Source organism: Panicum virgatum, chromosome 3K, assembly GCF_016808335.1.
Source record: "Panicum virgatum strain AP13 chromosome 3K, P.virgatum_v5, whole genome shotgun sequence".
Taxonomy (NCBI): Eukaryota; Viridiplantae; Streptophyta; class Magnoliopsida; order Poales; family Poaceae; genus Panicum; species Panicum virgatum.
The window spans coordinates 23,975,643-23,985,513 of NC_053138.1; the positions used below are offsets into that span (position 1 = coordinate 23,975,643).

Genomic DNA, 9,871 nt, shown 5'->3' on the forward strand with positions numbered 1-9,871 from the left:
TTCCATACATGACCCACCATCGTCGCGTTTCAGTGGACCGGAGCGCTAAGGATCAGGGCGTCGGGTGAAGGCGGTACTGGCTCTGGCTGCGAGTAGCTTTTGTGTGTTCGGTGGGAAAGGCAGCGACGAGTATTGCGAGTTTTCTAGTCAAATACTACTATGATACTCGCTCTGCCTTAAAATAAATAAATACAATTCTAACACGGAGCACGCAAATTAATGCTAGGTTAAAGTTATAAAAATACACTTTGTCTTTTGTGATGAGTGGATAAGGATTAGTTGTCTTTTGCGAGAATTTTTTGAAAATTGCATTGTCTTTTATGATAGATAGGTTCAAGTTAACAAATTTTATAGAAGAAATTTTGAACTTTATAGTTACAATTATTTTGAGACGGAGGGAGTACTAAGCCAGTCGTTCCAGTGCAAATCTAGCAGCGCGGCGCACTAATGGACTTTTTTGTAAACTATTTTCTCCGTCCACAAAAGAATGTGACTATAGGATTCATATATGTACTTCCTCCATCCCAAAATAAAGTTATCCTAAAATTTTTAAGACAAATTAATAAAAAGGTAAAATAACCATGTTTGCCTCTATTTATTACCCATATTTAGCAGTTACTGATTTTTTTTAGAACCGAGGGAGTAGCAATAGTGTTAGCACTTATATCTCTAGATAAATTTATTATATAAATTTATTCTATAAATAATCTAATGATACTTATTTTGTACCATGAATGTTATTATTTTTTTATATAACTTTAGTCAAATTTAAACTATTTGACTTATCGAAAACGAGGATTTACTAGTACAGAAAGGATCTTTGGTCCTCCACATTAGGCCACCATTGGACCGGGACCAATGCTGGCTTTACTCTCGGGTCCAACAACTAGGGGCGGCTGGGAGCTTTAGTCCCTGTTGGTGGTCCAACTCAGATCAAAAAGGCGTTTAGTCCCTGTGGATCCAACGGGGACTAAAGGGTCTTTCAAGGAAGACATATCATTCAAAGTTGTATGTGCTGTATAGGTGGAGTGGTAAAAATGCTATATGCGAGACAAGAGGTCGTGGGTTGGGTTTCGAGTCTTTCTGGGTGCAAAGTATTTTTTTTACATTTCGCATACTCTTTAGTCCAGGTGTGAGAATTGAGACTAAAGATCCAAGATCTTTGGTTCCAAACTCGTAGTTCCAGAACCGGGACAAAAGACCGAATATGTACTAGTGTTTGCATTCTTTTGTAGATGGAGCAACTACCATCACTTTGTATATACTCTCTCCGTTTCAAATTATAGGTCGTTTGAGTTTTTGACCCTAAGTTTGACTATTTATCTTCAAAAAATTGTGCAAAATACTATTTTTTTGTTGTGAATTGCTTTATCAATACAAATTCTTTAAAAATGACTTAACTTTGATTACATTTGCGCAAATTTATTGAATAAAACGAGTGGCCAACCTTATAATAAAAAAAATTAAATGACATATAATTTGAAAAGAAGAAGTAGTTGGTATTTCTTTATACTTACACTGGATGATGGTCGCTGGACGTGTGAGATGGCATCTCACACTTTTGTCCGCTGCGGCTGGTGGAGGCACGGCGGCAGCGGCAGCGGCAGCGTCACGATCGTCAGGAAAATGGAAAGAAATACCGCCGCAGATCTATGAAAGATTCTCGCGCCCTCCGAAGCAAATCAGGGACGGTTGCCATTATATAAGCCACGCGATCATTAATTAATCAGACGAACCGGCTGGCTGGCTACCCGACGGAGCTTGCCGCCCTGTTCGGCGAAGAGGCGTGGGATATAAAAAAGAAAAAACAGCCGCCCCCGGGGGCTCTCTACATTGTTCGAGTGGCCTCCCATAGTGGATTTGTTTGATTAGCCCTCACGTCACCCGCCGCATATGGGTGGGAAATCACAAATTTATTGAAATTGTTCTATTGGGTTCGATTTCAGATATTTTTTTTGAAGGGTCGATTTCAGATAGTGATGACGCGTACGGTCTCTCTCTATGCATATCGCGCAGGGGGGTGATTGACTCGGAGAGTCTCACTAGCAATACGACACGTACATGCGTCAGTGACCACCAGCCATTGGAGGTATCACCTCTAGACCTTTCTATCCCGCGACAGTACAGAAAGGGCGACTGGAGGGCGAGGAGAGTTCCGGCGGCGATTTCATCGTCTCCCCCTTGCCTCCGGCGGCCGGATCGGCTCCGGAGGTGGGTGGGAGCGGTGGAATCGCCGTGCGGTGTATATTTCTGTCCCTGCTTTCTTAGGATTAGATAGGTTAGGGTTAGGGTTAGTTTTTCCCACGTCGTTGGGTTTCACGGTGGCGGGAAGCTTTTGTGGTGGCGCTGCGCTCGCCGGAGGCGGCCGATGCTGCTCCTGGTGGGTTTCGCGGCTGCGGAGGCTTCAAATCTTGGGCCCCCTTCTCAACTCCTTGGCAGGGACGACGGGTCCAGCGACGGCGTCGATGGCATGTCTGCTGGGATCCTTGAAGCTCCTGTCGAGAGGTGGTCGGCTTCACGGGCGGCAGCTTCGACCGTCGGCGACGGGGACAACCGGGAGGATCTTACAAGGACTTAGTTGTAATTTGTTTTATTTTCAGAGTTGTCTTTGTAAGTTGTGGGATGTAAACTACCAGAAATTTATATGAAATATATTCCCGGTTTCTCAAAAAAAAAGCAATACGACACATGAAGGCATTATTTAAACCTTATTTGTTATAGCTTCAGTTTCTCTTGAAAAGCTGGTGAAGCAGCTCTCCAATGAAGCAGTTTCTCTGACGAAGCTAAAATTGTTTCGAAAAATATTTGGCAAAAAGCTTTTTTCCTGATGAAGCTGTGTGAAGCCACGTTTTTGGCCTTCACCCCGCCAGTGGAAGTACATGGATAGCTTCATGGATGGCTTCAAGTTTAAAGCTAGTTAAAAAAAAGCTATTTGACATAATTTTATGCGAAGCTACTCATGAAGCTGTCCAAAAAATTATGCCAAATGAGACCTTATTATTATTTTTTAAAAGACTTAGTACAGCAGGTGTAGCCAGTGATAGGATGGCCAACGGTATCGCACTAAAATTAAAGGTCACGAGACTACACACAAGTTTGAGCAGCAATTCACATAGGGTTAGTTGGTTCGAGTCTGTGTGCCACCACACCAGTATGCTCCGCATCGATCGCAACAAAACGGATTGGCACATAAGAATTGGTACCCAGCACATGCATGCATCAGGGACAATGATGCATGGTATATTTTTCTCGCAGTTTTTCTTCCCAGCGAAACAAAACGTGACCTTCCCGATCGACCTCACATCTCTAGACAAAAACGAGTTTGTGGGGACGAACGATCGATCGATTCATCAACGATTGGACGGAGCACATGGCCATGGATCGTCATCATATCATATGCCAGCTATTAGTTGGCATGGGAGCTCCTAAGGAAGAAAATATATGGTACTTGGAAGGTACATAGGATCCAACAGTATGTACCAACCCCATCAGGCCCAGGAGCATGTGCACTGTGTCCTTTTTTTTAGAAAAGGGAAGTTTTATTGATCTTAGACAATTACATCAAGATGATACAATTATATAAGATCCATTCCGGCCTCTGCATAACTAAGATGCACACAGCCTATGAAAAAAAAAGAGAGAACTCCATGACCTAAAGATCATGCCGCAGCAAACTACCACAAGCGACTTCACCTTCATCTGCTTCGCAAACCAAAGCAGCTCTTGGACTATGTAGTAGGCTCCCAAGACAACGTCTCCAACGAGAAAACGGCACGCCCACGTGCCGACATTGCAGTGACCCAACCAATTAAGGCCAGATCAAAGGTTTTCACCTGAGGGAGTAATTCATCTTAATCCAAACAATGCCTTCAACAAGGTCACTGCCAGGTTCAACCAATTAAGGTCAGACCTAGGAATTTCTTCCCGGAACCGGTGAATTAGTAACAAGTACCACCACGACAAAGTCACACCGTGTTGCTTCCCCCTTCTTACCAGGCCAATGCTTCCATATAGACCAGACCTGACCCACTTTAAACGGCCACGAACTCCAAATCCGGCAGACCATCTGAATTCGTAACCTGAGATACCATGCTGCAAAGTAGCCACTGGGTACCCGTGCATAATCCACCGGAACAAAGTGCAGATGAAATCCGTCTTCGAGTAAGAGAATCCGCGAATGAAGCCAAGGTGACTCATGTCTCTTAGTCTATATGAAAAACAAAGGCGAAATTGAAGATGCCATCACCAAAAGTAGTTGCAAAGTCCAGAACTAGCCCTTCCAACACCAAAGCCGAAGGCGCATCTGCCAGAGTGGAGTCACCATTGGAGGCAAAGCCGACATCAGATCTTCATCCGGGAGCCCCGAAGCCACCCATCGCAAACCACTCGAAACTACCAAAGCGGTCGGGCGCTGGGAAGAACGAGACCTCCATGCTGCGTCGAAAATGCCGGTGAGATCACCCAAGAGGTCACCTCAAACTCCGTGAAGCCAGCGCCACCACGCCTCAATGCCTTCCGTGCAAGCCCCCCACCGAGGGCACCGTCCCCTGCCCCGGGGCTGGCGGATCCGGATGCGAACCCGGCGCTGCCTGGGCCACCGCACCGACGGCAGCCGGCCGTGGCTGCAACGAAGACCCGCTCTGACGGGATCCCACGAAGACGGGGCCGCAGAGCCGGCGGTGCCAGATCCGGATCCAGCCGCGCCGTAGACCCGCTGGAGTCGCACACCCGCCGCTGGCGGCGGGACTCCCATGCTGGAAGACCCCGAGGGGCCCGACCGCTGTATCCCGTTGCCGCCGCCGCCGCCGTCGTCCTCAGTCGCGCGCGGGCGGCCCAGCGACGCGGCGGCGCCGCCTTGCCCGCCGCGGGTGCCGAACGAGGGACCTCCGACTCCGTGGCCATCGGATCCGGCAGACCCACCTGAAGCCGGCAGCCATCGCGGGCCACTCGCGAGACCTCCCAGATCCTCGCGAGCCATGCCCATACACGAGGAAAGGACCCCGCCTCCGCCATCCTTGGAGGGACGCGGACTTCCGGACCCCTGCTCAGGCAGCGGCGAGGTGTGGACGAGGTTGGGGAGGGGTGGCGGCGGTGTTGGCCTGGGTCTGCTTAACCAGTGCACTGTGTCCCCTCTGGCTCGTGCATAGGATCCGGCAAGCGTTTCTCCTTCCTATTTTCCCATTTCCGGACCCATGTCTCCAAAAAAGTTATTTCAAGATCTGTCCAGCTCGTTCGTTAGAACGTCTGTAATGGTTGGAGATAGTAAATAAAGTGACTAGTAATGTTAGATTCATTATAAAATATAATTTTATAAAATCTACTTGATGTCATAAATATTAATACTCTTCGTAATATATAAACTTAATCATTTAAACTAACTATAGTTAGGACAAAACTAGAAGTACACTGCACACTCCATCCTAAAATATAAGGTATTTTGCTTTGTCTTAAGTTAAAATAGTCGAAGTTTAACCAAATTTATAGAGAAGAATATAATATTAACACATCAAATAAATAAATTATGAACATATATTTTATAATATTTTTATTTATTCTTATTCAAAATTTAAAATATTATTATCATGTTCTATAAATTTGGTCAAACTTAAAATAGTTTGACTTAGGACAAACCAAAATATTTTATATTTTAGGATGGAGGGAGTATTTTTTATAGTACCTCTTTTTTTGTTATTAATGCTTGCATATTATGAAAAGTACAGTAATAATTGTCTCATTTTCAGCTATAGTGCGACGCTTCAATGAAAGTTTGCTTCTCCCTCATCTTTCTCTTTCCTTCATGTCGGGCAATCAATGATGCTAGCACTATAAGAACTACCTGAGATGACGCCATTGAAAGCACCCATAGGGTGAGCGCAATTTCTCTTCCTTCCTAGAGTTAATCCTCTCTCTCTCCCTACTTGTTGAATTTTACTCAAAAGCTGAAAACGCCTCCACAAAAGATATACATTTAAAAATATTTTGCTTTATTTTAATATGATGATCTAAACCATATGCTGAATGCGGATTTTATGGAAATGGAATCGGGAGCGGATCAGTCAAAAGTTTGATCTTTATGCAAGTTGAAATGTAGGAGCGGATGGGCAAATTATGATGGCGATGATGGTAATGGCAGTAGAACTGAAATGCACCGTAGGTTAGAAGTCTCCTCAGCACATGTTGAATTATAGTTCTTCTAGTATTCCTATGAGAATTTTTTTAGTCACTGCACACGCGTGTAAAGAAGGCAGTGCAATTTTTGTGCTAAAAGCTCAAGGTATATTTCTAGGCATTATATTTGCCGACACTTAAAAGAGATTTCCGTAATGTTCTTCCCTTTTCTTTAACAAAATGATATGAGTATCTTTTTTCTTTTTGAGAACGTGTGAGCACGTGTTTCATTAAGAGGAGGAAAATGATATGAGTACTTGATACCTCGCTTGCACATATTCATTTTGTCACACGTGTAAGACCACCCTAAAGATCAGTCAATAACACAAACGTAGAACTATCATCCTAATAAAAAAGATAAGTCATTTTGGGATTGTAAATAGATATTACCTTCATGCTTAAATGTTTATGACCGTCCACCTTGTCATTTCTTTAATATTTATCTTTTCTATAAATATTATGCAAATAGACAAACATATATACAAGGCACGTATAAAGCACTTTTACTTGACCAATTAATTAAATAAATACTGTTAATCAAAGTTTGAACAAAAGTTAAGGGTGAAAAATATATGTCATATATATGTTCACGAGGAATTCCTTTTTTATAACATGTTCACGAGGAATTAAGGATGTGTAGGATATCAGAGAACAACATCTGCGACGTTGAATGAAGTATGTGCCATAAACTGTTAAAAATTCAGACAACTAAAATAATAGGAATAAGATGTGTGTAATAATTGCTCAAGCTTCCCCCATAGAAAATGCCCACGAGGAAGAACATCTAGATGTGCATTCTGCAACTTTGAATCTGCAATTTTTCTTTTCAACAGTTCTGCTTTGAAGTTGGAAATGCTGACATGCAGAGTCGACTTTTAAGCGGCCCCTTTTTCCCATGTGCGAGAACAAGTGCCGTCGGGCATCAGATTATTAGACTAATCCGCTGTGTCATGACCTACCGGGGGAATCTCCGGGCTCCAGTGGAGGCAAGAACCCAGCGCCCTCGCCAGGCAGCGGGGTCGTCGCGAATAACACATAGATCACGGCGTCAAGAATGTAATCTAATGCCCTGTTTCAAAGCAGAAGAGTACGGCCAGCGATTCGCGCGTGCCGTGTGGTGTCGCTAGCTTGGTGGTCGGAGCGCGCTGGCACGAGCTCGCCGGTGCACTCTCACCGGCACGCCCCCAGCGAATGTGGCGGTAAGGCCTGGTGCGAACTTGGGCCGGCGGGAGCTACGGCCGACCGCCTCGATGTCGAAGCTCTGCACGACGGAGACGACGACGGACTTCATCTCCATGATGGCGAGTTCCTTGCCGACGCAGACACGCACGCCGCCCTGAAAGACCGGGTACCGGTAGGGGCTCTCCGGCACGAACCGGCCGTCGCGGAGCCAGCGCTCCGGACGGAACTCGGCGCAATCGGGGCCCCAGACGGACTCCATGCGGCCCATGGCGTAGGCGTGGTAGGTTACCCGGATGCCCCTGGCGACGAACGTGCCGTCCGGGAGCGTGTCGTCGCCGGCGGCGAACTTGGAGTCGAACTGCACCGGCGGGAACAGCCGCATGCACTCGTACAGCGCCGCGTGCACGTAGTGCATGTCCTTGAGCTTCTCGGAGGCGGCGACCGCGGTGTGGCCGTCTCTGCCTCCGGCGACGCGGGCGACCTCGTCCCGGATCGCGGTGGCCACGTCGGGGTGGTCGGACAGCAGCAAGAAGAAGGCGGTGAGACCCGAGGCGACGGTGTCGCGGCCGGCGAGCATGAAGCTCACGACGATGTCGCGGAGGTACTTGTCGTCGTTGATAGAGCCCATGAAGCGCGACAGGAGGTCGTCGCCCGAGGCGGCGACGGCGAGCTTCCGGCGCTGCCGGATGACCTCCGCCGCGAGCGTGTCGACGAGGCGGATCGAGTCGCGGAGCTCCCGCTCCTCCCCGATGTTGAGTAGCCGCTTCAGCTTCCAGAACACGTGCACGGGCGCCGTCGCGCGGCGCGCAGAGAGCATAGAGGCCGTGTCGAAGGCGTTCGCGAAGGCCGACATGGGCAGCGAGAGCTCGAGGCAGCCGGGGTCGAGTCCGAAAGAGATCCTGCATATGCAGTCGAAGGCAAAGCGACGGAACACGTCCTGGAGGTCAAGCAGCTTCTCGCCGCCGTCGCCGCCGCCGCCGCCGCTGGATGCGGAGTGGAGCAGAGGGATGAGGCGGCACCGCAGCTCGGAGGCCACGACGCCCGCCGCGAAGTAGCGCAGGGCCGGGGCCGCGAGCTCGGCCGCGGCGAGCTTGCGCTGGAAGAGCCACGAGTCGCCGTCGACGTTGAATATCCCGCGGCCGAGGAAGTCGGCGAGGATGGAGGAGAAGGGGGCGCCCTTGGGGTAGTTGTCGAAGCGGCCGCGCAGCATGTGGTCGACGGTGGCCGGGTTGGCGGTGAGCACGTTGCCGAGCACGTGCACGTGCACGGTCCGCCCCGGGGCGCGGCGCAGGAGGTGCGCGTACCAGTCGCAGAGGTTGTCGAACTCCCCCGCCCACGACGCCGTCACGTAGGCCTCGCACACCGCGCACGCGCACCACCACGGCGGCCGCAGCCGCAGCGAGGCCAGGAGGACGGCCAGGGCCACCGTGCACGCGGCCGAGGCGAACAAGACGGCGGCCACCACCTGCGGCTGCAGGGAGCTCGCCAGAGCGACGGGCAGCGCGGCTGCGTCCGCGCCCATGACGAAGAGCAGTTCCTTCCACAGTTCCACCTGCTGCTGCGGCTGCTGCTGCTGGCTCCTGGCTCTCCCTCGTTGCTCTGTTCTAAATCTCGCGCGTGCGCGTCTGAGCTGCGCTCCAGGCTCGTGTGCTGAGTGCTCGCGCGGGTGTGCCGTGACAGTCTCTGTCTCTCAGAGCGCGCCGTTTTATACTGGAAGCAAAGTTTTAAAACAGCTAAAAAATCGTACGAAGAGGTGTGCAGCACAGCATTAGAATAGTACGTGCCACGGTGCCAGGATTATTTGTACCCCTATTTTATGGTTGGTTTCTGAACCTTTGCTCTGCAAAACCTTTGTGCACGTTCTCTCTTTCCTTCGCCCCATCAGTATGTTGCGGTCCACAGTTTGCTCGGTGATGCTCTTGCAAAGGATTCTTTTGCCAACTTGCCCGTCCCTCGGGGCGTCGAAATTCGCCTGGTCGATGCTTACACTATGGACAAAGATTTTGTACATCCAGACCGACATGTTTCCTGATATACGATGATTCCGCTAAAATTAAAGATTTTCATTTGGTAGCTTCGGTGAGGTATTATTTTAACACAAGACAATTTAACAAAGAGGAACTGATCGCAAGGTAACATTGGTTGGCATGCATCTATCTATTTATACTATAAAGAATTTAAATAATTGGAACACTTTTCACTAAGATTTTTGTACCCACCCACCCACCTCACAACCCACCCCTTTAAAGCCCACGTGTAAGCTCAAATCACTTGACAGGATGCCTGATGAACTGAAAACCACCCTCCCACCAGTACAATTAGGGGGCGCGGTGATTTTTTTTACACCCACGGCGTCTCTACCCCCTCAACCATACCCGATTCCTGATTGGCTCGTTTGAGCACGTCGGCCATCCAATCCCATTAGGTTTGGCGGACGTCACGGCCAGCGCTGCGGGTCTCCGCGATTCCCTTCCCAATCGGAGCCCCCAGGCGCGCGCGACGCCGCGGGTCGGGGGTCACC

At 49.0% G+C, this 9,871-nt stretch overlaps 1 protein-coding gene across 1 annotated transcript; it reads right to left on the reverse strand.

Annotated features, from left to right (window-relative positions):
* Window positions 1-6,827: 6,827 nt before the first annotated feature.
* On the reverse strand, window positions 6,828-9,040 carry LOC120698522 (cytochrome P450 94C1-like). The gene has a single exon (XM_039982167.1). It carries the CDS (start codon window positions 8,870-8,872, stop codon window positions 7,292-7,294), a length of 1,581 nt encoding a protein of 526 aa, XP_039838101.1. The 5' UTR covers window positions 8,873-9,040; the 3' UTR covers window positions 6,828-7,291.
* Window positions 9,041-9,871: the final 831 nt, after the last annotated feature.